Below are 26,280 nucleotides of genomic sequence, written 5' to 3'. Positions count from 1 at the left end.
GAGTTAAAGCATCCCTCTATTGGTGGTAGATACATGAGATAGAGCATGACAAAGTCATGACAAAGTTCTAATGGGTATCCACCATATAGATATAGGGACATGGGGACTGAGAGGGTTGTCCCTATAGAGAGCACACGAGATTTAGGGCTATAGTGCATTTAGTAGGAGGAGGCCATACTCCCACAAGTGATGAGAGATCATTTGGTTTCAATGGTGGCATGAGGCATACCTAGCCCCTCAAGCCAGTGGCTTCCCCTAGGAGCTATTCAAGAGCTTGTACTAGGAGCTGCCACCTAGTTTATCATGCTTTATATCTCCCTATACTCATTGGATGGTGTTAGATTTGCTTGGCATCATTGTTTCCAATGTTTCTAGCACCAACATCCTCCCTTAAATAAATGCATGTTTATGTGCAATGTATCTTTCTAATCTTTCTCATCACTTTCCCCAAGGATGCGAGGGTAACAATCGAGAGTGAGGCTTTAGCACTCGTCGAACAGTGAGATGTATCCATATTCTATCTCAATTGTGTTGATAGGATAGGGATTTTCTAACTTGGAAGCAAAAAAATTGGTTTTGAAGGACTCCCTTACCAAAGTTCTTACATGTTTAGTAGAGCTAGGGGACATCTCTAAGTGATGGTGGCTACAAGCTAATAAGAAGATTGAAGATGAATGAAGTCCAACAAATGACAACTAGAGTGCAAAATAGGAAAAAAAAAATATAATCCAAACAAGGAAGGAGATAGATGAGCATGGCATGATAAACACTATCTTTTCATTAGTTAATAAATCTACATTACAAAAGCAGATTGCATTCCATGCATATTAAGGAGGCCTCCTCGATGGGTAGCATGAAGAAACATAGGAGAAACTAGATGATGAAGACCATTACATGTGTTTCAACTCATATAGGTTAGAGATCCAGCTAAAGCCAATATTGAAAGAACAAGGGTTTGATTGGATGAGTTACCATGAATTTGTAGTATTAAACCAATCAAATTGTTTCCAAGGAACCCAAATGTGGATCATAGATGAACTCACACTAACACAACTCAAAGCATGGCCAAGTGAAATCATCAAGATTAAGGCAACTAGAAAAGAGGGTAGATGGGAAATTTATCCAAACAAAAAAGCTATCATAAAGGAGTTCAAAAAGCCTAAGCATTGAGTTGTTTTAGGGTCATGATATATTTGGGAATTGGTTTTTCTTTCTACCCCAACTGCTCCAAAACATGGATTATAACTAAAATTTTGATGTATGCCTATCTATCTTATAGGCATTTGAGATGTCTTCAAGAACTTTAAGATAATTTATTTTCCTCTCTCTCTCTCTCTCTCTCTCTCTCTCTCTCTCTCTCTCTCTCTCTCTCTACATTTGATACTTGATAAGGACAAAGTTGATGACTAGAATACATACAACACATTAAGATTTGATATGTCAAATTTCAATATGCTTTTCAAATTCCAATGTGCATATATAGATGTTTAGGTATACATATATGTGGCATGCAACTAATGTCATATTCCAAAATACTCTTCAAATGCTTCAATAAGAAGTTTCATTTAAAAACAAAGCTTCAAGTTCCAACCTAAGATGGAACTAAAAGTAAAGTCAATTGAAATGCCATACAAAATCATAACCTTGCATTGTGATCCATATCATCATTATAATAGAACATAAAATTTAAGGGAGAGAGTTTCTTTTTTATTTTTGTGTGTGTGTGTGTGTGTTTTTTCCCCTTTTTTGGGGGAGCGGAATGGGCATGTGTGATGGATTTGTTAGGGGGAAGAGAAGAAAGAGAGCACCACTCTAAACCTCTTTAATGATATCATCCTCAATAGTGGCCATCACACATCCTTTGTTACCTTTACCAATTCCATCAAAGTTATCACTCTAACATTCTTTGTAAGCTACTATGGCATCCTAATAAAGGAGAGAAAAAAGCAAAGCCTATGTATGACAAATGTATCATCCAAGGTAAGGGGATTGCCATGGAAACAAATAGTAAAGGAAAAGAAACAATTGGCATTCCATCAACAAGCCAATAAGGCTAGAACATTCATATCATTGAGGTGCTATTAACTTGCTCTCAATTTTTGAAATTTTTAGAAAGAACTATATGCCTTTTTTGTATATGACCGCTTTATGATTGCGTGATATCTTCAAGTTTTTTTAATTGACTAAAATTTCAACTCCATAGTCTCATCCAAATTAAACACAATGGTTTTGAATCTCAACGTGCTTATAAATGATAATTCAGCTTAAATTCACACTTTAAGTCCGTCTCCTTTTATTGAAATCAACTTATCCCAACGAATTCATCCTCCAAGTTTTCTAATTGATGTGTGCACACGATACTATTATTTTTCATAGTCTATTTTCTTGATGGAGGCCTAATATATTGAGATGGTAAGCTCAACATGTATGGATATTGATGATGGATTGCCTGGTTAGATGCGTATGTACATCTACACTTAGCACATCAGTGGTCATTATGATCCTCACATGGCCATTGACCTATAACTTAGCATATTTGGTTTGTTGCACCTACCTATAGTAATTGACATAGTTATAGAGTCAGTCAATTGGTATTGTGAGTTATGCACTATTTGACTAGGTAGGCCACTTTTCTTTATGTTGCATCTTATCTATACTTTACATACATTGTATTGTGGGAAAAAGAAGAAGAAAAAACCAGTAACATAATGTTTTGGCTTCCATATCTCTTCTTGTGTTCTTGAGTGAGTTTCCTCTTGTGTGTATGGTGTGTGTTTGGTGTAGCACCTCAAGCAAGTTTCTCCACCATGCAATTCATGACATCATATTAGAGAGGCACCACTAAGGCTGGCTTTGAAGAGACCGAAGTGAAGGAGAAGAAGCAAGGATTTGATCAAGCAAGCAATAAGAAGAAGCTCTCCCATTCTTTTACTCTTTCTCTTGGATAGTGCATGTGGAGGCAATGGAAGCATGGTAGAGCGAAATCTTAGATTTCTATCAAATGATTTGATATGCAAGCAAAGCATTGTATATTCTGTACATTAGCATTTGAGGGCTATCTCTCGCAGCTCTTTAAGCCATCTGAGGCCATTTCAGGCCCCGTTTCAAACTCGCAAGGTTGCAGATAGTAGTTTCAAGATACATTGTGATGTCAGTTGTGTCGACCAAGAGTGGATGCATAGGTTATAGATTTTGAATTTGTAAGTTCTAAGGTGTTTGACAAGAAGCAAACACAAGTTTTATCTACAAATATGTTGCAGATTACATATACTGATGAGCAGTCATCGTGAAAGAGGGTGCTTGGCATGTTGCTATGCACTTGTTGTAAAAGGTTGTAGAAGACTTGTTGTTTTGTATCAACTTTGTGAAAATAATAAAGAACAATGGAAACCCCATCATTGAGAAGCTAGACAATAATAACTACCAATCATGGAAGTTTCATGTGACAAACTTCCTCATTAGAAAAAGCCTTTATGAGTTCATTTTAGATGAAGAAAAGAAGCCAGAGCTAAGTAATCCTATGGCTGTAGAAGAATAAAAGATGTGGAAAGAATTTAATACAAAAGATAAAAAGATAATGTATTGGCTATCTGTAGTCATTGATAACACTATATTGGGACACATAAAAAATATAGAAACTTCACATGTAGCTTGGACAAATTTTAAGAACATGTTTTCAGTAAATACAAAGGCACGAAAGATTCAAGCGAGAGTTGAATACTTTGAAGAAAGGGAAGATGTTTGTAAATGAGTTTGTTTTGATAGTGAGAAGCATTGTAGATGCCTTAGAAGCTATTGATGCAATGCCTAATAATGATCATTTGGTTTCATCTATCTTGGATGGCCTTAATAATGAAAAGGCCTAGAAAATATTTGTCACTTCTATAAATGTCAGAATCCATTTCTAGTTTTTGATGAGTTGGTCTCTCTTATTTTCACTAAAGAGATTAACATGCAGGGTGAATCATTTGAAAGAAGTGGCGAATAACTCCAAGCATTTTACTCAAGTTCAAGAAGAGGACATGGCAAATCCTCTTTAAGAGGTTGTGGTAAGGGATGTGCTGGTGATAACTAGTAAAATAGATTAAATCAACAGTTCGGTGAAATGCAGGTTTCAGAAAGCCATGGAACTTTAGAGGGAGGGAAAACTCTGCAAGAAGAGGTGGATGACAGATCTAAGGTTCTAGAAATTTTGGTATTATTTGTCATTATTGTAGCAAAATGGGTCATATTGCAGCCTAGATCTAAGCTAAGAAGGATGATATATGTAGTGGTAAATTGCAGCAAGAAAATTATACATCGTCTTCCCACGATAGAATGAAGACAAAAATGAGTATCTATTTGTTATGCAGGATATCATGAATGTTGTTATAAGAAAGGGGATACATGATGATATATGATATGTTAATTTTGACACATCTAATCATGTAACCAGACATGTTGAATGATTTATGCCATCCAATTTCACACATTGAAAAAGTTTCATTGTTCTTAGATGATGGTTCGACAAAGAGTCTGTTAGATATATTACATGTGCCATCCATCATAATAATTTAGTGTCTGTTGGCCAAATGGTAGAGCGTGGGTTGTAGGTTCGATTTAATGCAAAAGATTGTCTGGAAGTAGAGTTGGCCACATGTTCACTTTAGATGCTATAATTCCTACTATGAATGCTGCTATGTATGCTAAAGGCAAAGGAGTGGTTGCAGACATTGAAATACGACACATATATATTGGACATGCAAATATGTAAAGATACTGAAATTAATGCAATCCAAAGGGTTGATTATAGGGTTGTTCGCTTTTAGAGTTACAGAATTTCATAAAGTATATGAATCATGTTAGTTTGATAAGCAGGTAAGACCACATTTTCTACATGATAGAGATGTGAGCCAGAATATACTGAATGTTGTGTATATAGATGTTTGGGGCCTACACAAAATATATATCTTAGTGGCACCAAATATTTTATCACATTTATTGATGTTTGTTCAAGAAAGCTCTAGGCATATTTCATGAAGGAAAATAGCGATGTGTTTGAGTACTTGAAAACTTTCAAGACTGTTGTTGAAACATAAATAGGCTTGAAAGTTAAGTGCTTAAGGTTAGATGGAGGGGGAGAGTACCTCTCCAGTGAGTTTAGTGACTTTTTGAGGTCTCATGGGTTAAAGATTTACTTGTAGGTATATCCCACAGCAAAATGGGATTGAAAAAAGAAAAAATAGACAGTATAGAAGTTACATAGGCATTGATGGTGGCATAATTTTTTTTTGAAAATATTTTTGGTCTGAAGCTATTCATACTACTATCTATATTATGAATAGAACTCCCACAACTGCAATTCATGGGATGATCCTTGAAGAATGTTTTTTTTGAAAATATTTTTGGTCTGAAGCTATTCATACTACTATCTATATTATGAATAGAACTCCCACAACTGCAATTCATGGGATGATCCTTGAAGAATGTTTTACATATAAGAAGCTTGATGTGTCACACTTCAAAGTGTTTCGTTGTATTGCATATGTTCATGTTACAATATGTTCATATGTCAGATGAAATGTGAAAAAACCTTGATCCAAAGGTTGAGAAATGTATTTTCATTGGATACTCTTTAGAGTAGAAATGACATTGTTATTATAACCTTGTCATAGGCGAGTTTAGAGTAAGCAGGGATGTTATTTTTTATGAGAGAAGCAATTGATATTTATCTAGTGATAATGCATTGGATGATGATGATGATAATGTGTAGATAGAAAAGAAAAATACAAAGCCTTAATGGACAAAAAACATCATCTGGTACTACATCTATAGTTAGCTCTTAGTTTAGAAGACTAAGGAGTAGCCCCACATCTTCAGGTGTATCTAGAAGTATTGCAGGTAAAGATAAATGAAAGAATAAAGTGTTAGATGTTAATAATACATTTGCTTGTCATTTGGGGTTTGATGGAGATTCTAGTGGTTTAGAGAATTTGGATGATGAGCTTAGTATTCCTTCAGTCAGAACACTAAGTGTACAAAGAGCACATGGTAATGTAAAGGCTCCACTGAGTAATCCAATAGTATGCAGGTCTAGTAGAGTTAGATGCACTGTTAAAAGATTTGATTTTGAGGAGTATACAACTCACCATTATGCTTATATGGTAAAGGTGATCGAGAATGTTGAGCCCACTTATGTTAAGGATGTTGTTGGTTATGCTCATCGAGATATAACAATGGATGAGAAGATGACTGCATTAGAAGCTAATAAGACTTGGGATCTAGTATCATTGCCTAAGGAAAAGAAAGCTATTGTATATAAGTAAATGTAAAAAATTAAGCATAATGTAGATGGTTCTACACTAGGTATAAGGGTAGGTTGGTTGCAAAAGACTATGCTCCAACATATAGCATAGATTACGAAGAGACATTCAATTCAATTGCTAGGATGACAACTGTAAGATGTGTGATTGCTTTGGCAACAATCTAAAGGTTGGAGTTTGCAACAAATGAATGTAAAGAATATCCTCTTGCACGGTGAATTGCCAGTAGGTTATGAGGATTTAGAGGATCCCACATATGTGTGTAGGTTAAAGAAGGTAATGTATGGGCTAAAGCAAGCACCTAGAGTATAGTTTGACAAGATTAGAGAGTATTTTATCAACATTGGCTTTTATGTTTCCGATGCTCATAATTCACTTTATGTGAGAAAGAGAGATGTATGTTTGATTATCATAGTTATCTATGTGGATTGTTTGATTATTACAAGTGATAATGACAGTGGGATCATTGAAGTCAAGGACCATTTAAAGAAGAAGTTTGAGATGAAGGATTTGCGTAAGCTAAGGTTTTTTCTTGGTATTGAGGTGATTAAATGTGATGATGTTATATTAGCTATCCCAAAGGCAATATGACATGGATATATTGTCAAAGTATGGTATATCAATATATAAGTTTCTTTTAGTATCATTGAAGTAAAATGTGAATTTAAGTTGGGGATGAGATCAAAGACACTATTGTGTTCAAAATGATACTCGAAAGTCTGATTTACATGACTATCATAAGACCAAACTTAAGTTATGTCATTAGCCTAGTTAGTCAATTTATGTAGATGCTTAGAAAGCCTCATTTAAGATATAGTTAGACACATATTGGGGTATATAAAGTCCACTTTATATTATGGACTCTTTTATGAGACAAGTAAGGATATACATATGTTTGGATACATAGATACAAATTGCGATGATAGTATGTCTAATGAAAGATTTACCAACAAATTTATGTTTTCCCTTGGCAATGCAACAATTATGTGAAGTAACAAAAAGTTGCTTTATCGGGTATAAAGATTGAGAATAGAGATATTGCTATGGTAACATGTGCAAAAGTTATAAGGTGATTTGGGTGTGCAAGGAGATGATTCAATTATCATTCACTGTGACAACATGAATAACATATAGTTAACTAGGAAGCCAGTGTTTCATACTAGGACAAAACACATTGAGGTGCATTACCACTTTGTGAGAGAAGACACTTGTAAGTGAGATCGACTTAGTATATATCAACACACAAGATCAGATAGCTGACATTTTCATAAACATTCGATACAAAGAAGCTTCGAAATTTTTAAGCTTTTTTCAAATTGCAAAGATATAATTGAGTTTGAGAGAAAATGTTGAGATAGTAAGCTCAACATATACGAATATTGATGATGGACCACTTGGTTAGATGGATTTGCACATCTACACGAAGTATGCCAATGATCATTATGATTCTCAAAAGACCACTAATTTCACTTATTATATTTGATTTATTACATCTACCTACAATTGGTATCGTTATAATGGTTGTCAATTAGTATAGTTAGTTATGCATTGTTTGACTTAGTAGACCACTTTCCTTTATGTTACATTTTATCTATACTGTGTGCACATTGTATTGAGGGAAGAAAAGGAAAACATTAGCAAGAAAACATTTTGATATCCATTCTTCTTATATTCTTGAGTAAGCTTCCTCTTATGTGTATAGTATATATTTTGTGTAGCAACTCAAGCAAGTGCCACCCACCATGCGATTCTTAACACAATAGATTTCCATCAATTCAAGATTCCTACAAAATGAAGATTCATCATGACTTCCAAAACCCTACTTCACTCTTTAATCCATTTCTTGTTCAAACCCAAAAGATGTTATATAATACTTGAAAAACTAAGATTTATGGTTCTATCTATAATAAGTGAGCCTTTCAATGTGGAGAGATTTAAACATCAAACTAAAATATCAAAAAAATGTAAAGAGGCAGTCATTCCAAATCTATTCTCAAGAAAAGTAAACCCAAAGTGTGTCTCCTAGAGAGGTGCTCTAGCAATTGCATCAAGGTGAACTTCAATTGCTCTAGGTCCCTATATACACAATTTGAAAGATTATAAAAGTTTAAATTAAGGGACCATACTCTATTCAATGTGTTGCAACATAAATGCAAATATATTCTCTACTTGTTATAGGCTTGGCATAGTCAAGCTCGAACAACTTCTCCAAACCACCTTTCAATTATCAAAGCCTAATTATCATGAAGTGGCTAAAGCCCCTTGAAATAAAACAAATTTGTCAATCAACATATGAATCATCATTCTTCTTTACAAGCAACTACTCAAAGAACACATCTATGATTCTTATTTTAAGTATCTAAAAGAAAACCAAGGGTCTTTGGGCAACTACTTAAAAATCAACAAAATGTTAAAAAGTAGTATTGTTAGGTCCCAGAGTTTGGCAACTAAAATAAAACATTGTACATTAAAGAGAGGGGGAACAAATGTGGGTTATGGTTATTAGCATTTACAAATTTTCCAACAAGAAAGCTTTTACTTGTCTAGTCCTTGGGAGTCTTAAGCATCAAATTTTCCTTCTGCTCTCAACCCTAGCTCTAAACCGAGTGTCACTTTGTAACCTTGATTTTTATATTTCTACTTTTCACCAACTTGGCATCACACACACATTAATCTAAAGTATCTTTAAAATGTGAGCCCCCCCAAAAAAACATAGGACTTCATGTGCTGCAGAAGATAACACTGTGCTTTCATAAATCTTTTGCACGCCATAAAACCTGGCTTGATTGCTGAAGGTCAGACTTGACTTACATTCAAAAAGATAATGAATTACCCATTGATACACATCTTGCACGCGTGCTAAGTCCACTTGCTAGAAACGTCCCAAATGAGCAAGTCAGTAAATGCTTCATTTAAATTTTGGAGCCATTTTCACACTTAGCATGATGATATAAGACCCCACACATGTGTGTAAAGCATCATATCTACCCACATTTTATCCAGGATCTATTTGGCAACAATTCATTAAAGTTCTGTAAATTTTGAAGTACACATCTTAACATTTGACAGGCTCAACCTTGATGCTTTCAACAAAATACCCACTTCATACTTTACAGGGCCAAGTTGAGGCATCCACCGACTCCCTTGAAAACTTCCTAGCTGACAGATGTGGCATACAAGTAGCCACTTCAATATGTTCTGCCAAGCATACTTCTGCCTCAAATTTATGTACATGCAAGGCATCATTGTTATGGAGTACAGTTTCATGAAAGGTAATCAGTTGCACAAGACAATTTCAACTATCATGATTTGTCACCTGAATTTGGCATATATACATACATACACCATTAAAAAGAAAAATCCACCATGCCACAATATCCAGCATAGCAGCACAATGCAAGTCGCGCTTCTCCTGCATAGATTTACAAAGAAAACTTACTGCTAATTCAAACCTGATGCAGTGACTTCAAACACAAAGTCCACCTATCCAAAGTCAAACCATCAAACATGGCATCCATTGCTCTCATACATTAACAAAAGGAACTGAATTGTACAAGAGATGCTGCAGAGTGTAGATCTCTCCTCTCGTGAGCATAAAGCCACATTACACAACAAATGGTGTGAAATTTGCAGCCAGCACTGATCAGACATAATGTCTGAATGCATAGATTTAGGTCAAGGCTACCTGTATGGAGATGGCACAGACAGCACACGTGCTGTCTGCATGCATAGATGCATAATGCAAGTCATGGCTATCCACATCAAGATGGTGACTCTTTGTCAATCTTCTCACTTTGTTAAGAGAGAAACTCTAACTCTTCCCAGTTAACAGTCTCCCCACAGAGGGAGGTCATCCATACCAGCCAGGAGATGGAGCATCGAGTGGAGCATTTGGAGCCCCTGGTGATTCCAGACTCTGCAGATGATGCTTTTCATCCGGTGAAGTAAGGAAGTTTGAAGCAGGCACTACCCATCCTGTGGCCACCAAGTCTATTGTATCGCCCACCCTGCAAGGATCAGAGCTCGGAGATTTTTCTTCCCATCTCATGTTACCCCTCTTTTCTCATAAGTTCATAACCCCTTCTCTTCCATCTCTTCATCCTTTGCTGCATGTGGACTTGGCTCTTAGGAGCCCACTCTTAAAGTGTGAGTTCCAATAGGAAATACTCGTGTGGACTTCCAATAGAAGTTATTTTGGGAAGTCCACTCCTAGTCTGGAGTTCCAATAGGAGATAATCCAATAGGCACCTTTATGTGTGAAACCCTTATCTAGCATCACCTTCATGAAGAAGCAGGAGCTGCAGCCACTGCCAATAAACTTTCCATCCTGACTGTCAATGACAAGCATGATCAAAAGCCTATCTACACTACGGTTGAGAAGAGGTGGACTACGTCGTCGTCATCAACCATTGTTCCATATCCCACATGCTATTTATAAGACTCAAGGCGCTATTGTGCACATTCATTGTGTGAACTCCCACCTTCAAGGTGAGTCTGATGTCCAGTCCCTTTTATCATGAGTTTGGCTTGTGTCGTGTCTCATGTGTAGGTTGGATCCTGGGGGGATGTTTCATTGGTATCAAAATGTTACCTGCAATTGGATGCGAGATCCGATGACATGCACAAAACCACTTTTGCTCACACAACCGTGATGGTTCACGCTTGATATACAAGTAGTGCCTGACTAGCCTATTCTGGGGACCATGCAGCAAGTAAAAACTTTTTTAGGTTTTACTATGTTTTTCTGGAAATTCATTAAGAACTATGCTCATATTATTGAACCCTTGACACCTTTGCTTAATGGTATCTAAAGCAAGACGAAAAACGTTAGTTCACTCGTTATTTGGACTAGTGAGCTCGATCAATGTTTTCAAATATTGAAACAACTCATTACCACTGCACCGATGCTGCAGATTATCAATTTGAATAAACCTTTTGAGGTTTATAGGGATGTGAGCAATTATACTTTAGGTGTTGTCATTTATCAGGATGGTTGATCTATTGCATTCGAGCACCATAAACTCGCCAATACTACCCAAGAGAAAGAATTATTGGTGGTCATCCATGCGCTTAAAGTATGGCGTCATTTGTACAACGCCCAGTTTATTATTTGGATGGACCACCACTCATTGAAATATCTATGTGGTCAGCTTGATCTCTGTGGCCACAAGGTAATATGGTTGGAGCTTTTGCAAGAGTTAGACTTTGAAATTCACTATAGGAAGGGTGCAACTAATATAGTTGCTGATGCTCTTAGTCGAATTCTTGAAGTCAATGCTTTGTTCTTCTCCAAAATTTTGATTGATTTCTATCTTTCTCTCAAAGGGCATTGCCAAAATGATCTTCACTTCGATAAGATTTGGCAACTAGTTCAAGAGGAATCTAGTAGCCCAAGAAGCTCAAGCAGTCCAGACACAAGAAGACTGGCTATTGAGAGAAAGATGGTGGAAAAGTATTCAATTCGGAATGGATTACTTTTTAAATAAGGCAAAGTGTGTGTACCTAATGATTAGGATATCCGCAAGAAAATTTTATACGAGTGCCATGATGTGCGGAGCGCTGGACACCCTGGTATACACACGACTTTGGCCTTGATCACTCATTATTTTTATTGGCCGCATATTAAGACTACAGTGTTGAGTCTTATGTGCGTGAATGTCCACATTGTCAACTTAATAAAGCTGAACAACACAAACAAGTAGAGATGTTGCATCCTTAACAAATCTCTAATAGGAAATGAGTAGCATTTCTATAGATTTTGTAGTAGGGTTTCCCTGTACGAATTGAGGCCATAATGCAATCTGAGTTGTCACCAATCCATTGACAAAAATGGCTCAATTCATTCCTACAAAGATGACCATGAAAAACCATGCATTGGCTAGTCTCTTTGTCAAACACCTTTATAGACTTTATGGCTTGCCAAATGAAATAATCAATGACTAGGATCCTAAGTTCACTAGCCATTTCTGGCAAACAATGTTTCAAAAATTGAAAACTCGATTGTCCATATCCTCCTTAGATCATCCAGAAACCAATGGACAAACGAACGGATGAATTAAACCATGGAGAATATACTTCGAGCATATGTCTCTCGTAGACAATTTGATTAGGAGCATTATCTTCCTCAAATTAAGTTTGCTTATAATAATGCTAAGCATTTAGCTATCACTTATAGCTTGTTTATACTTACATAAGGTTATGAGCTGAAACCATCGATTGCCACAGAGCTCAAGGGGTTGAAAATGCAATCCATAGTTGTCTTTCTATACAATATGCACGAGATGTTGACTATTGCAAGGGAGAGCATTAAAATGACCTAGGATCATACCATGTTTTATGCTAACCAACATCATACCCCTACAGAGCTCCAAAAGGGCATGTGGGTTTATCTTAAAGTCCCAAAGAACTCCGATTCAATGACAACTAGCAAGTGCTATAAATTGTCTTCAAAATATTACAATCCTTTCCAAATTACCGAGAAGATAAGTAGCGTATTCAATGAGTTAGACTTACCTTCGGAAATTTGAGTTCACCTTGTGTTCCACGTGAGTCATTTGAAAAAACGACTTCGATAATGTGAGCAAATTGTTTTAATCGAGGAAGTTCCACAACTTGAGGATACTACTCGTTAGATTCCACTCAAATCTGAATTGGTTGTTGACTCCGCAACTTGAGGATATTGTTCGTTATGTTCCATGCAAACCTGAATTGGTCGTTGACCTTAGGACTAAACAATCTCGTCAGACCATTTATTGGGAGTATTTGGTCAAGGTAAAAAACCACCCGAAGGCAGAGGCTACGTGGGAGTTGATACATTCATTGAAGAGTCGTTTTCCTCACTAAGTCCCTAAGGATATTGTTGAGGACAACAGGGGAAGTGTTAGGCCCCTAAACATTTGGATGGGCGCTAGTAGCATTGATCATGGTGGTTACGAAGTGGCTTAGTGCAAATGCACTAAGGACACTTCGGGATTTAGGGTAGCCGAGTCCTATTTATAGGATTCAAGGAGCTATTGTGCACATTCATTGTGTGATCACCATTCTTGGACTCTTTGCTCATTGGCCAACGTATCCACACACTGGGATGGTGTGGGCTGGTGGTATGGGATGCCAACCCTTAGGATGTGGTCATGACCTGGAGTGCTACTAGCTCCTAGATTTCGAGGTGAGCCTGTTTGGATCTACAGCTGGGAGGTGTGTCTAATGTCTAGTCCCTTTTATCAAGAGTTTGGCTTGCATTGTGTCTCGTGTGCAAATTGGATCCTCGGGGGACGTTTCACTAACCTAGTATGTGCACCTCCTTGAAGGCACCCCTTATGCCAACTCGCTGTTTTGGGCAACAGATGGTCCTACATCAACTATTGGAATCCTTTGCTGCATGTGGACTTGGCTCTCAGGAGCCCACTCCTAGAGTGGGAGTTCCAATAGAAAATACTTGTGCAGACTTTAAACAGAAGTTATTTTGGGAAGTCAACTCCTAGTGTAGAGTTCCAATAGGAGATAATCCAATAGGCACCTTTAGGTGTGAAACCGTCATCTAGCATCACCTTGATGAAGAAGCAAGGGCTACAGCCATTACCAATAAAATTTCCATCGTGATTATCGATGATAAAATGATCACAAGCCTATCTACACTACAATTGAGAAGAGACAGACTACGTTGTTGTCATCAACCATCGTTCCCTACCCCGCCCTAGTATGTGTGGCTCCCTCAAGACACCCCTTGTGCGAACTCACTATTGGAATCCTTTGTTGCATGTGGACTTGGCTCGTAAGAGCCCACTCTTAGAGTGGGAGTACTCGTGTGGACTTCCAATAAAAGGTATTTTGGGAAGTCCACTCCTAGTGTGGAGTTCCAACAAGAGGCAATCCAATAGGCACCTTTAGGTGTGAAACCATCATTCACCATCACCTTGACAAAGAAGCAAGGGCTGCAGCCACTGCCATATAAACTTTCCACCTAATTGTCAACCTCAAGCATGATCAAAAGCCTACCTACACTATGGTTGAGAAGAGGTGGACTACATTGTTGCCATCAACCATCATTCCCTACCCCGCGTTGAACTAAAACACACTTTACAGCTGATTAGCATTTTTATATAGCCCCAAAACACGCTTAATTAATGAAAAACACAAATTTGGTGCCCGATTCGAGAGAGTTTCAGTGGTCTCCCAAAACCCTAATTTTTTTGGGCAACCTTCAATATCTATAAATAGACAGGCTGCCCACCATTCAGCCTCATCTCTTCTGTGCAAGTTTCTCACCCTTGTGTGCAGATCTCAGCTATCAATCTCCCAATATGTGGTGATCTAGCCTTCGTGACTACTGCCATCACCTCATTTGCTCCTCTACTCCGGCGTCCTACTGTTGCGTTTTATTGTGGCATTTTGCTGCTTCGCCCACATCATCAGGCATCATCCTTTGCAGTCTCCTCACACTCTAGTGATCAGCTTTGGTGTTTTTCTCACTCCGTTACTCCGATTGCTGATCACAGCACTTGGGATCTGTCTTCGGTGGATGTCACTCTCCGATACTTCATTGCGCTACCCTTCAGCATTTTGTATACTTTTACATTCATTTACAGCATTCACTCACTTCAAAGTTTCTTCTCTGTGTGCTTGTCTTTGGGTTTGAGTTTTGAGTTTTGCATTTGTGTTTTACGTTTAGGGTTTGAGTTTGCTTGTCTTTGTCTGAGTCCTTGTGTTTCAATCTTAGTCGCACATGTTGTGTTTCCTCGGTGCAAACCCTAGTATATCTTCATATAGTATTAGAGCCGGTACTCTTCTAAAGAGTATCCTATAGTGATTGTGGAGGCTAGTGATTGTGCGATTCACACACGGCACGATTCTAACTCATAATGTCTTAGGCACCTTCTTCTTTGGATCCTATGACGCCCTATCAGGCTTCTCCATCATTACAGGCTCTGAGAAGGTATTATGGTCTCGAGGAGGAGGTAGATACACCTTCACCTTTGCTATCTTCTTCTTCTTCTCGTTTTGGTCATCTTACAAATGAGTGCTACTACTCCATTTGGACTAATTGGTGAGACTGGCCATCTCTCTAATCTTGGAGGGATTATGACATTCAGCACGTCTGGCGATCTATCTCCTTTATCTCTGCCAGGCCTTGTGTTAAGTTCATATAACCCTATTGAGTTGTATGAAACAAAACCTTCTCATGTTTCTTCTTTTGTTGTGCAGGATCTGGATGATTTTTAGTACATTAACTTTAAAAGAGAAGGCTCTCGAAGCAAATAATCTTTATCAGGTTTATCTCTATCTATTTCATTTAAGCAAGTAAACCACGCCTCTCAACTCCCTTCCATCCCACCACTATCTTCTCCACATTCTGATCTACTCACATCTTCATTCTAAAATCTTGGATTACATTCCACTTTTCCTCAAAGCACACTAGGGGTTGGATTTTCCATCTCTCCTAACACTTTCTCTTTCTCCATTCCACCATCTACCTATCCACCATTCCCTCCACCTCTTGGTGCATTGTTAGGGGAAATGCCATTCTTTAACATTGTACCTTCCACCTACCCCCACTTTACCACATCCTATTACTCTAGGACAGCTGTGATGGGCATCCCCCTCACTACCCCCAAACACTCACAAACCCCCCACACGACCTTTCAGACATAAGGATATCCATCCTTTGTTTATGGACTATCATCACACATCCCTTTGATCACTCCTACGCAAGAATTTCCATCCTCTGCTCCTCATGCCCCTATCCCTCCACCTTGGGCTCTACAAGCAGTTACCATGCTCATACCCAATCCGCCCTTGCCCATATTTGGATCCGCTATGCTACACTTCTTGTATGTATGGTGGGCACTCTAGGATTCCTTCCTCAATGTACTCTACTCCCCCACTATCCCCCCTATTCACCCTACCCCCATTACACACCTCTATCTCCTAGCACCACCACTCATGTTGCAACGGCCAAAAATGCCTTCACGGATAAGACTCGTTTTAATGGGTCGAATTTCACCACTGGGTTGAACTTCATATAACAAGTGCTTGAATCTCAAGGACTTTGGGACCTTGTCATTGGTTGTTGCAAAGGGCTTCACACAACAGCCAGGGGTGGATTTCCATGACACCTACCTCTCACTTTGGATATCTACCATTAGAGCCATTCTTGCCTTAACCAGGCATAGGAGATGGCCAATTTATCAACTTGATGTAAATTTTGACGTCCTAAATGGTGATTTGAAGGAGATCTATATTGAGTAGCCTCCTGACTTTTCCTCATTAGATGGACAGGTGTATAGGTTGAAGAAGGCCCCTTACAGCCTCAAATAGGCTCCACGTGCTTGGAAGAAGAAGATCGATTCGTTTCTCCAAGGGAAGTTGGGGTATTGACATTCCGATCCCCAACTATATGTCCACACCTCACCTAGAGGGCACGTGCTGTTTGTGCTTTATGTGAATGATCTTATTTTGACAGGTGATCATGCCCAGAAGGTCAAGGAGACTAAGGCAGCACTACACAAGGTGTTCAAGATGCCAAATATGAGACTTCATTTATTTTTAGGCCATGAGATTTACCAGACTCCAAGGGAGATTTTCATCTCCCAGCAACGGTTTGTGGAGGAGCTCTTGGCCACATTTGAGATGGAGGGATGTAAGACCATTTCTACTCCTATGGATCCGAATTGGAAGGCTACAACCCATGCGAATTCTCCCGTAGTGGATGCTACCTGCTACAGGTAGTTGATTGGATTCTTGATTTGGCTTCTTAACACACATGTTGTGTGCTTTCCTATAGGTCTGTTGGCTAGGTTTATGAGTGAACCCAAGATGGTACATTGGAAGGCTACTATGAGGATTTTGCGGTTCCTAATGGGAACCCCCGATCTTGGCATCCATTATCTAGTAAGTACTCGAGATTTCTCTTTGGTTCTTATAGTTTGGATGGGCCGAAGATGTTGACCATCGAAGGTCAATGACACGATATTGTTTTACTTTGAGTGCAAGTGTTATCTCTTGGAGTAGCAAGAAGCAGCCCATTGTTGCCCTTTCTTCCACCGAGGCGGAGTATAGAGCGGCCTCTTCTACCACATGTGAGACGGTATGGTATGGCTTCCGAGGTTACTAGGAGAGCTTGGTTGTCCTCAGATAAGTCCAACAACACTTCATTGAAACAATGAGAGTTGCATTGCTTTGGCACAAGACCCAGTGGTTCATGCGAGATCGAAGCATATTGAGATTCAATCCCATTTCATTCAGGAGAAGATCTTGGATGAGACCATTGATGTGGTTTACTACAAGATGGAGGATAATCTTACAAATTTGTTTACGAAGGCGCTTCCTCAGCATCTTCTCCGACAGCACTCCAAATCCTTGAGCCTTATGCTATATCCAAGATCTGATAGGGGAAGTTAGAGATTATTCATCCCTTGAACTATCATTTCTCAAGTTACCATTGGTTGAGTCAATTCTCTCGGAGGTACTCTCGGAGGGCATTATTCATTAGTCATTATTCTTGTCAATCAACGGGCATTTTCAGCAGACATAGTGTATGGGCAGTTTATCAAGCAGGCAATGGTGCCACGTGAAGCTGGAGGACTGATCGCTGATTATTTTATTCATTTATGTAGTCGGCAATTTTCTGATCAGGTTGGCCAGTTTTTTACTGGCCGATTGCATTATTTTATTGCATTCTTTTCTCCTATTTATCCCACTTGGCAACCTGCTCCACACACTTGGTTTTCAGGTACTGGTGGGAGAGCTTCGGCTGGAGGAGATATGTCTACAGTCCTTGTATATCTACCCTCTTCATTTCAACATTCACTTACTGCAGATTTTTGCGTTCTTCTATCTCTTTCCTCTCTCCCTTTTTCTCGTGTTTATTTTCTTTCAAATTTTCCCATACACCTCTGCATTTGCTGCACTCTGACAGCTGCTCCACATAGACTTTCTCATCCAAATAACTGTTCAGAAAGCTACTCTTAACATCCATCTAATAGAGCAGCTAGTGTAACTAACAAGTGGAATGATATCAACCATGCAATCGAAGCAAATGTCTTTTCATTGTCAACACCATGCTTCTATTAAAACCTTACACCATTGGACTAAGTGGATCATAAGTGAGCTGCTCACTAGACGAAACATTAGCTCAAGGCCTGCTTAATAACTTAAGTGCCGTAAGTGAGCTGGTTACTAGGCAAAACTTTCAATACAACTCAATTTCTAAGGTGAAAACTTTCAATTTAATGAAAGTTTCACATTTGGCACCTTGTTACTTTTGCATTGCTCTTGTACCACATAGCCTCTACACTTGTCCACTGTATGCCTAATGTCAAATCATTCACTGTCTATGTAATGGTCACCATGCCAAGAGCTAGGGCTACAAGAATTAAAGTACATTTGAATTAAAAATCTTCATAAGTTTAATTAAATCATTAAGTTCATTTCGCATTCTCGTGACACTTGAATAAGAAAAATGTCTTGAATGGGGGTCATGTAATGAGTGGCTCTACTATACACAATCCAAGGAGTGAAAAAACTGCTCAATCAGGTAGAATGGGCTTCTATGGTCGTCTCATTAGTGATAAGCAACTCACAAATATGGACCAAGCTCACATCCTTTGATATCTCTATAGAGACAAGGTGGGCCTAAGGACAAAAATCTATCACTGGTCTAGCAAGCCAGTCAGATATGCCCTCTAAAGTTGAGAATGGTATTGATTGTGATGGCTAACCGATAATTTGAGATCTTCACTGTCCCTATATTTGTTGGTTGCCTCCACCCTACCTCCCCCTATTGGGGGTTACCTTGATGCTGAGGGGCAGGGGTTTGATTTTTGGGTTTTGGTTGTGTGCCTCTGTCCTTTGAACAATACTCGTCATCAAAATGGCCAGCCTTTTGACAATATTGGTAGTAACTATTTTTCTTAGGCACATTCTACCATCCAGGTCTAAGAGACAACTGAAAATTCCCTTATGATTCACTATTTTGTGTTTAAGTTTGATTTTGATTTTGGTTTTGTGCCTTCTTGCCCTTCCCTTGCTACCCCTTTTAAGAAGTGGTAACAAGAGCTCTCTTTAAAGAGTGAGTAGCATTGTTATGAAACTAATCAAATAGCTAAGTATACACAGTAGCTGATGCTGAGATTCATAAAATGTATAGCACAATCAGCTATGAAATCACTTGCTAAATAAAATTGAAATATCTCTTTGTAAGCTTATTAAGGAACAATGTGACCTCGTCATTAAGGGACTCTGCAGCTCTTGTGGTGGAGAACTTAGCGAGCAATCGCCGATATTCAGTCAGCACATTCTCTAGAGATCTCAGCATTTCTCAGCCATTTGAACAAAGCCAGATTTGGTGGATAGCAAAGGGATTCTAATGTAAACCCTAAATTTTTGCAGAAATTATTGGGGTGTAGCAACTACCTCGAGACCCATGCCAACAAGAGAAGGCATAATACATTGAAATCAACACCTGAAATTTGTTGTATTGTCATGGATTTCAGATGCCAAGCCATCCATTGTAAATTTGGGGGAACATTTGGCCAGTTGGGGTCCAATCAGAGCATGTCTTGGGTGAAAATCAAGGGACAACTGCCTACTTTTTTTCCTGATTGTTGGACTAGTAAGGGGCTTTTGGATCAGCCAAGGAGATTGTGGAACCTTGGCTTGTAATAAATTCATTGGCAATTGAAGATAAATAAATACCAAAGGGGGCACTAGTTTTGGGACTGATAGGGTGTCCACCATCCAAGAATTTTGAAGGTGAATTGTGCATTTCAATTTATGTTTATTTGTTGATTGTTGTAATTAAGTGCTTGATCAGGGAATTACCACTCTCCAAGAAGAAAAACCGGTTTCATGGTTCCATTGCCAGGATCCCACTCAATTCCTTGATTTGGTGGGCTGCCCAAGGCACTTGTTGCCAGCCAAAGCTTTATGCTAGTGCTGATTTATGCTCTCAGTTGAGAAATTACAGCAAGATGTCTTCATACAGTGAGATGGAATCAAGCAGTGATGATGCCTCTCAGTATAACCACTCAACAGGGGGAAGAAGGAAATGCAATGCCTAATCTTGGACCTGATCTTGGACAAAGCTCACATGGTGGACAACAAGCTGAAAATGTTGTTGGGCAAGATGCAGGGCCTTCAAGGCATAATGAGGCTGATGACCAGCAAAGTGAAGTGGAATTTGATTACTAGTTCAAAAATCGGATGAGAACAACAACAAATCTCTTTGCTGAATTGGCAAAAAAAGCTCAATTTACTCAATTTTTGAATGCTCCGAAGAAGGACAGCAAGGGCAAGAAGAAGAAGAAATCTTCTACATGTTTGAGATAGCAAGGTGCACCAAAGGTAATGCCAAAGTCTTCACTTGAAGCTCCCAAAGATGCTAATGAAAACAATTGGTACCTTTGGGGCAAGAAATGCAAATGCAAGGCCATCATGGAAGTGTCAATCCAATGGATTTTGGACAGCTAGGCATGCATATTATGATGGGGCAACTAGGATACTGTGATTCATGCACTGTCTACATGGAAATATTACTTGTTAGGGCTGATTTGACAGTCGAGACAGACCATCAGACTGTGAGGTACTTTTTGACATAGACAAAGTTGTCAGAGAAGCATACAAGATGGGCAAATTTTCCCTCTATGTTTCATTTTTAGATTGTACATATTAATGGTAAAAAGAATGTTGTGGCTAATGCACTGTCACGTAAGCCACATATTTCAGCCGTCAACTACGAGAGTGCGCAACGGAAGAGAAACATGAACACAGAGAAAAGCAAAGAGAGAGGAAGCAGAAGAAGAAGGAAGAATATTGCACTAACTCAAGAAGAATGTTGATACAACAGAGATGGACTGATCAATCCTTGCACGCAACCCAAAGCATCGATGAGGGCACCGGATTGGGTTGATGACAATGGCACTACCAAACACAGAGAGTCAGAGTGTGCAACTGCAAAGGGAAGATTGAAGACTGAAGAGCGTGTTTGTCTGCTAAGTGGGTGGGCTAGCTATAAATAGCCATAAATGCCCAAATCTAGCCAACTTGCACTGGTAGGTGCCAAAAAACTGGCTGACCAGCATTTAAATGCTGGTCACTAAAGAAAAGAAAAAAGGCAGAATAAATAGGGGTGACTACGGAAAAATCCTGGATGACATTGGCAATGTCTAACAAATGTAGACAGACTATGGAAAGCAGAAACTCTCCTAGGAATGCACACAAAAAGCCAGCAAATAAAGAAAATGCGCCTAAACTACCAAAGCTCCTATGTCTCCGTCACACTCTGATAGGAGCTCACAACCAAGAGATGACAAATTGGCATAGCTAACATAGGTAGGCTAACACCCCTCTCAAATCCCCGGAGTGGCTAAAGACCCAACAACCTCATGTGATGAAGCATAGAAGCCTAGGGCAAAGGCTTCGTGAAAAGATTAGCTGCGTTGTCCTCCATGAGACAATAGGCCATTGCTAACTCGAAATCCACAATCCGCTCTCGAACATAGTGATACTGAACCTCAATGTGCTTTGTGCAAGCAAGAAACATAGGGTTCTTTGCTAAAGCTGTAAACCCTAAATTTCTATATAAATCAAGGTTAAGCAGCCACCTCGAGACCCGTGATGGTATTAACCGTAGGCATCCGAGGCATAGGCAAATTCTCATAGATGACAACTCTTTGGTCCCTATAAAAGGCAAAGGTGACATGCAACTCATCCCAAAGGGACAAAGGTGGTGCCCACACATCAGAAGTTTTCTATGTGACAAGTTTGGGCTTTCATCTTCTTTCAGTGAACAAGATTTATGCTCTTGGTCTTATGGTCAAGTTTGATAAGGACTCGTTCCGAGTTATTGATGGAGATCCTTGACAGGTTCTTTGTGCAGGTCATGAGGAGAATAGAATCTAGAAGATATCGTCTTCTTTTGGTGAGCAAGATTTGTGCTCTTAGTCTTATGGTCAAGATTGATAAGGACTTGTTCCAAGTTCTTGATGGAGCTTCCCCATTGTACTTCATTCATCATCATTCATTCAAGTTTCTAAGTTTTTGAGTTCATTCACTACTAGTATCTGTCATATATTCTCTGTTGTCTCCATTCAAAACCCTGTCATTTAAATACAAGTACCATTTAAGTAGACTTACATGAAAGGCATCATATCTCCCACTATATTCTTCCATTGTGTTGGAAGCTCAAGTCAATAAGAAACTTCTTTTATTTTGCTAATTGTGTTGAATAACCAAAAAAACGTATTGGACAACTTTGGAAAGGATGGAATTGGGTTAGAACCTTGTGTTAGCCTACTTTTGTCAAATTTCAAGAAAACATTCATAAGCTTGCTTCCTTTGTTGCTCTTGAGCCACTTTTTCCTTGCTATTTTAAAATCCAAAGCAAACTTATCCACAACAAAAATATTCTTCAAAGCAAATAACTAGAGGAAGAATCACTTTGCCTTGCTAATTTTTGAAGATTTTCCTGCGGATGAATGTAATATATTGTAGGCAAACTCCGAGAAAGGCACATATCTTTAACTTTTCATGAATCAAGAAGAGTGTGATCCATAAACTCCATTTGGCAGGTGAGAGAACTTTGAAGTGAACCCTAGATTTCCAAATAAAATTGCTTGTGAATTTGGAAATCTCTCTCTGAGCTAATATTGGAATTTGGAAAGCAGACAATAGGGGAGACATGTGATGGACCAGAGAGCTGCCCAGATATTGAAGTGCTCAATCTTTGCAACTGAACTCACTGACAGGCCAATGACATGGCAAATCAATGTCATGGTGTGCAAGCATGACACAAGTGTCCAGGAATGGGTGCATAGGCAGCCTCCTGTCCCACTTAAACTAGTCAATGGGCTGTGGAACCAGCCAGACTTATCCAATAGCCTGTCTAAGGCACACTCTTCTCATCTTCAGGGACTTTCAATTTTCATCATCATTCCTCAACTTCCTTGGCAAGCTTTCAGTGTCATATGAGACTGAGATCATGGTTCATGACTGGAGGCTCAGAGACTCACAGTCGTAGGCTGCTAGAGGCTGAGCCGCATTCTGTCCTAGACAGGACAGCAAGTGCATTCCAAGAATGTGCAGTTCAGCAACGTGCAGGGGTGCATGTGTACCAGTAGTACAGCGTGATTCACTATGGGCAGCCTTTATACTTATTACATATTTATTGACTATGGGCAGCCTTAATACTTATTACATCATTATTAATGCAGGTATATACAAGGAGAAGATCATTTCCAGAATGCCAGCTGCTCATTTGCCGGTGTTGTCCACAGCTAGGGGGTTATCCCCATACCAGACACACAGAACAATACCATAAAATGTGGCACTAAAATACAAAATAAGACACTGCTCAGATTCACTACTAATGTTTGCGTTGAGCACAAAACCTGTGGAGTCTTTGGCAAAATGTACTTATGCTCTGCTTTCCTCTGGTTTTGGGATCTTGATTTCCAAAAGCTTTTCAACTGGAGTTCTGCATATGGGGCATCGATTTGTTTGTCGTTGCAGTAGTTTAGCACACTCGCTGCACATGCACTGTGAAGAAAAAAAGCAACACTTACAAAAGCCAGCATCAAATAAAACTGATATTGTCATTCTACACAGGCAATCAGTAGAATATCAGATAGTGTCTGCATTCATTACAAAAACCACTTCTGCAAGAGTTCATTAGACAGGTTTTGAGAGCCTGTGAAAGCTGTTAAAATTTCTTGCCTTAAGTTACAGCTGTTAGAGGAAAAGATAAGGATCAAAGCTTGGCAAAGCCATTTTCTCCAGGATTATATCAACCCTTACCATGTGCCTGCAGGGCAGTACGGCTGTATCCCTTTGCTCAGAAAGGCAAATAACACACTCCTTGCCAAAGTCACTGCTATCGATGCCACCCCCTCCATCCACATTCTCGATTCCATATATTTCTTGTAACTCATACCGCCTACCATCCACCCATATCATCTGTTTCACCACTTTGACAGCCCGAATGTCACCTTTCATCTCCAGAACACACTGAGTCATTTGTGCATTAACTGATTTTGGCAATGGGGCCCCGGGTGGCTTAGGCTCAGCATCCACTGGAAGATCTTTCAATAAAGTCTCTGTTCTCACAATTAATGGGAATATTTCATTGTTTTTCACTTCCCTGAGGTCTGAAGGATCAAATGCAGACAGATCGACACCTGTCCCCGGCTCCTGTCTGAACTTCTGACCTAACCCTTTATCAAATGGTACCCTTACTGGCTTGAAAGTATGGGGTTTAACAGGAATCAGACTGCATTCAGGCCCCTCCTTGGCATAGAAGAAAATGCAGATGCTGAAAAAAAAAATCCAGATATTGAATATCGCATGTTCTGCCCCATAATAGCTCTCTTTTCAGAGATAGACGAAATCAGCTGCAAACTACATACCTCCCTGGAACAATGGCATCAAAGGTAAAAGCAACCAAATAGAAACCTGGGTTTTGGTCGTCTTTCTCCAAATGAACTGTTGCCTTCTTTACATTCACATCATGACGAATTGTGCTAAGATTTTGCTGAATAACATAATTCACAATCGAAGATGACGGTGGGGCAACAGCTTGACTGTAAGCACCAGAGGGCATGCTCATAAAAATCTGACCATTGTTTGGGACATAGCCTTGAGGATAGTATGGCATCCTGACGTCTGGTGGGATGCGTGCGTTGCGGCCGCTGGCTGAATGGTTGTAGGGGATGTACGTGGGGGCTCCTAAATGAGCATTGGCATATCCTGGAGGTGGAGGAAGAGTGGGATTCTGCTGTCCACGCCAGTTACGCCGGTTGCTTGAACCATTGCCCATGAAGAGTGGTGCAGTAAAGCCTAAAATTTGGCTGTGCAGGTCCTAGTTTGTCTTCACATCAGATGTCTTGCACCTGTGACATTCACGGGTCAGAACAACGGGATAACCATTACGTATCCGGCATTCATGGGTCACAACGACAGGATAAACCATCATCACAACTACATAAACCATTAGGTATGTATTACAAGTAAGTACGTGTATCACAAACACATTCACAAGAAGTTTCTGACATTTTTCCATGTGGGAGAAGGGGATGTTTTCCCTTTTTTTTTCCGTATCGTGTTCAACCTTATGAGCTTCAGCTTGGGAAGGGCCGCACACCTAGCTAGGAGCGGTTGGTGGCAGACCCATGCCACCAATGGCGCCTAGCTAAGTATGCGATCCCTCGCTCGCAAAAGCTCATGATATTGTCATAATTCACAATGTGAGAATTATAGTGCTAATTTGTCTAAAACTTCTTGTGATCGGTTCTTCCGACAGGAAGAGGAGTAGAAAAGAAACTCTGAAGCTAAAGCCAACTCATGCCAACCGTTAATGATGTTTAGTCCTGGTCTTTCTTTTATGTTTCTGACAAAGGGAGGAACAATGATCACTCGACCTTCAAAGGATCATGTCTGATGATTGATGATTGATGATGTTTGAGATTTTCTGCTACTAATCGCTGACAGAAAGATCACAAGGTGCAAATTTATGATGCAGAACATCTGAGAAAAGTTTGATTGGCGAGTCACTTATCGTACCACAGAAATCCAATGGGCGGGTTGCAGATTGAGATTGGTGAGTCAATTATCGTACCACAGAATCCAATGGGGGGGTAGCTGATTGGGTGGTGTTTCAGATGCCACAGGAAGGCAGATCTCTCTCTCTCTCTCTGTGGGTATGCGTCTACCTGTAGGTAAGTAACTGGGTGGTGTTTCAGATGCCACAGGAAGGCAGATCTCTCTCTCTCTCTCTGTGGGTATGCGTCTACCTGCAGGTAAGTAACTGCAATTCCGAGGGTGTTATATCTATACATATAGGATGCTAAATATATAATGGTTGTGGGCTATCTGCCTGCGCTTCCTGCGTTTGTTTTTCTCCCCAAGAGATGCGTCCCACCTCTCCGTTTGTACACCCACATTCCAAATGCGTGTTATCACAAGGTCTCTTTCCAAGTGACCAAGAAAA

General features: G+C 39.5%; 1 protein-coding gene across 2 annotated transcripts; it reads right to left on the bottom strand.

Moving 5' to 3' along the window:
* Nucleotides 1–9,087: 9,087 nt before the first annotated feature.
* Nucleotides 9,088–26,233, bottom strand: LOC148012450 (putative E3 ubiquitin-protein ligase LUL2). 2 transcript variants are annotated; one of them, XM_087668701.1, is made up of 5 exons: nt 25,909–26,233; nt 24,701–25,183; nt 24,093–24,606; nt 23,687–23,834; nt 9,088–9,714 (listed from the first exon to the last, which is right to left on the bottom strand). In XM_087668701.1, exons 2-4 carry the CDS (start codon nt 25,108–25,110, stop codon nt 23,712–23,714), a joined length of 1,047 nt encoding a protein of 348 aa, XP_087524827.1. In that variant the 5' UTR covers nt 25,111–25,183; nt 25,909–26,233; the 3' UTR covers nt 9,088–9,714; nt 23,687–23,711. The 2 variants fall into 2 exon arrangements, with proteins under 2 accessions (XP_087524827.1, XP_087524826.1); XM_087668700.1 differs by having other exon boundaries at nt 9,090–9,714; nt 25,854–26,233.
* Between the last annotated feature and the right edge of the window lie 47 nt (nt 26,234–26,280).

This window comes from Lygodium microphyllum, chromosome 27, assembly GCF_053477565.2.
Source record: "Lygodium microphyllum isolate KBCC chromosome 27, Lygodium_microphyllum_v1.1.10, whole genome shotgun sequence".
In the NCBI taxonomy this organism is placed as follows: Eukaryota; Viridiplantae; Streptophyta; class Polypodiopsida; order Schizaeales; family Lygodiaceae; genus Lygodium; species Lygodium microphyllum.
The sequence above is the reverse complement of the archived record's forward strand: the minus strand, read 5'-3'. Positions and strand labels throughout refer to the sequence as shown.